This window comes from Etheostoma cragini, chromosome 15, assembly GCF_013103735.1.
Source record: "Etheostoma cragini isolate CJK2018 chromosome 15, CSU_Ecrag_1.0, whole genome shotgun sequence".
NCBI lineage: Eukaryota > Metazoa > Chordata > Actinopteri > Perciformes > Percidae > Etheostoma > Etheostoma cragini.
The window spans coordinates 3,479,931-3,481,498 of NC_048421.1; the positions used below are offsets into that span (position 1 = coordinate 3,479,931).

Below are 1,568 nucleotides of genomic sequence, written 5' to 3' on the forward strand. Positions count from 1 at the left end.
TTACGTCATCACGTCGAGCACACACGCTGAGCTCTGATTGGATCACACAAACTGTCAGTGGAACGATCCAGAGCCATAGAGAGAGACTCTGGAAAGATCGAGACGGGACCAGAGGGGAGTCAGCAGAGTATAAAATAACTGGCGGTGAGGTTACCGGCATCGAGACTACAAGAGCACCGACCAGAGGAACAACACGACGGAGGGAAACCTCTTCTGATATCTTCTCTTCATATTCTCATCTTTTAAAGAGGGTAAGTAGGCTACGCTGCTTCCATTTTTCATTTTATTTCACTATTAGTGTTAAATATCGACTGTCAAATTATTTGTTATTGTGCGAATTAGTGTAAACATCATCGCATTAACATCAAATACAGCCAACGGTAACGTTAACGTAGAAAAACTGTCAATTGCAGAATCCATAGTAAGTTATTTGTTCCTAAAAATAAATAGTTTTCTAACGTTAATAAATTAAGTGTTGACCTACAAATGACGTTCGAATTAGTGAAAGGGAAAATAGTTATTTTTCTTTGCTAGTTTAGTTGACTAACGTTCAAAAGATTTATACAGTCGATGGATATCTAACGGTAATGTTACGGGGAGTTTTATCCAAATCCCTTAGAAAAACTACATTTTAGAAAAGATTCACATTTAAGAAGCTTAAATCAGAATTGTAAAGTCCTCAATCATTTTTAATTGAAATGACTCAAAACATCTAATAAACTATCAGAATAGTTGACGATTAATGTAATTGTTGACAATTATTATTGATTATTTCTATCTTCTAGCTGTCCGTTTTGGAAGTTATCATTTTCAGTGACACACACACACACACACACCTACCTGACCATAAAAATAACAAACTGAAGTATTATATGATGAAATATTGTAAAGATCATTTATAATGGGCAAGATGTCCTTGATTAATTCATGGTGATATAATAGTTGCTGTAGGTATTTACTTTTTAGGCGTACCTATCTAATTTTACTCTCTGCATCTTTAGGAAACCTATTTGAAACAACCGAGATGCCTGCAGCTAAAGGCGTAGCGATCGGCATTGACCTGGGCACCACCTACTCCTGTGTGGGCGTTTTCCAGCACGGAAAAGTAGAAATCATCGCCAACGACCAGGGCAACAGGACCACCCCCAGCTATGTGGCGTTCACAGACACCGAGAGGCTCATTGGCGACGCAGCCAAGAACCAGGTGGCTCTGAACCCCAGCAACACCGTGTTTGACGCCAAGAGACTGATTGGAAGAAAGATTGATGATCCAGTGGTGCAGACGGACATGAAGCACTGGCCCTTCAAGGTGGTCGGACATGGAGGGAAGCCCAAAATTGAAGTGGAATATAAAGGGGAGAACAAAGCCTTCAACCCTGAGGAGATTTCCTCCATGGTGCTGGTGAAGATGAAGGAGATTGCAGAGGCCTACCTCGGCCAAAAGGTGTCAAACGCAGTCATCACAGTCCCCGCGTACTTTAACGACTCCCAGAGACAGGCGACTAAAGACGCAGGTGTCATCGCAGGACTGAATGTCCTGAGGATCATCAACGAGCCGACGGCGGCCG

General features: G+C 41.8%; 1 protein-coding gene across 1 annotated transcript in view; it reads left to right on the forward strand.

Moving 5' to 3' along the window:
- The first annotated feature begins 45 nt into the window (after positions 1-45).
- The window catches only part of LOC117958139 (heat shock 70 kDa protein-like), a 1,666-nt gene continuing 143 nt past the window's right edge, over positions 46-1,568 (forward strand). Inside the window, exons 1-2 of the mRNA XM_034894405.1 lie at positions 46-251; positions 1,002-1,564. Of these exons, the coding sequence (XP_034750296.1) occupies positions 1,025-1,564 (540 nt within the window). The 5' untranslated portion in view covers positions 46-251; positions 1,002-1,024. The remainder of the gene's footprint in view (positions 252-1,001; positions 1,565-1,568) is intronic.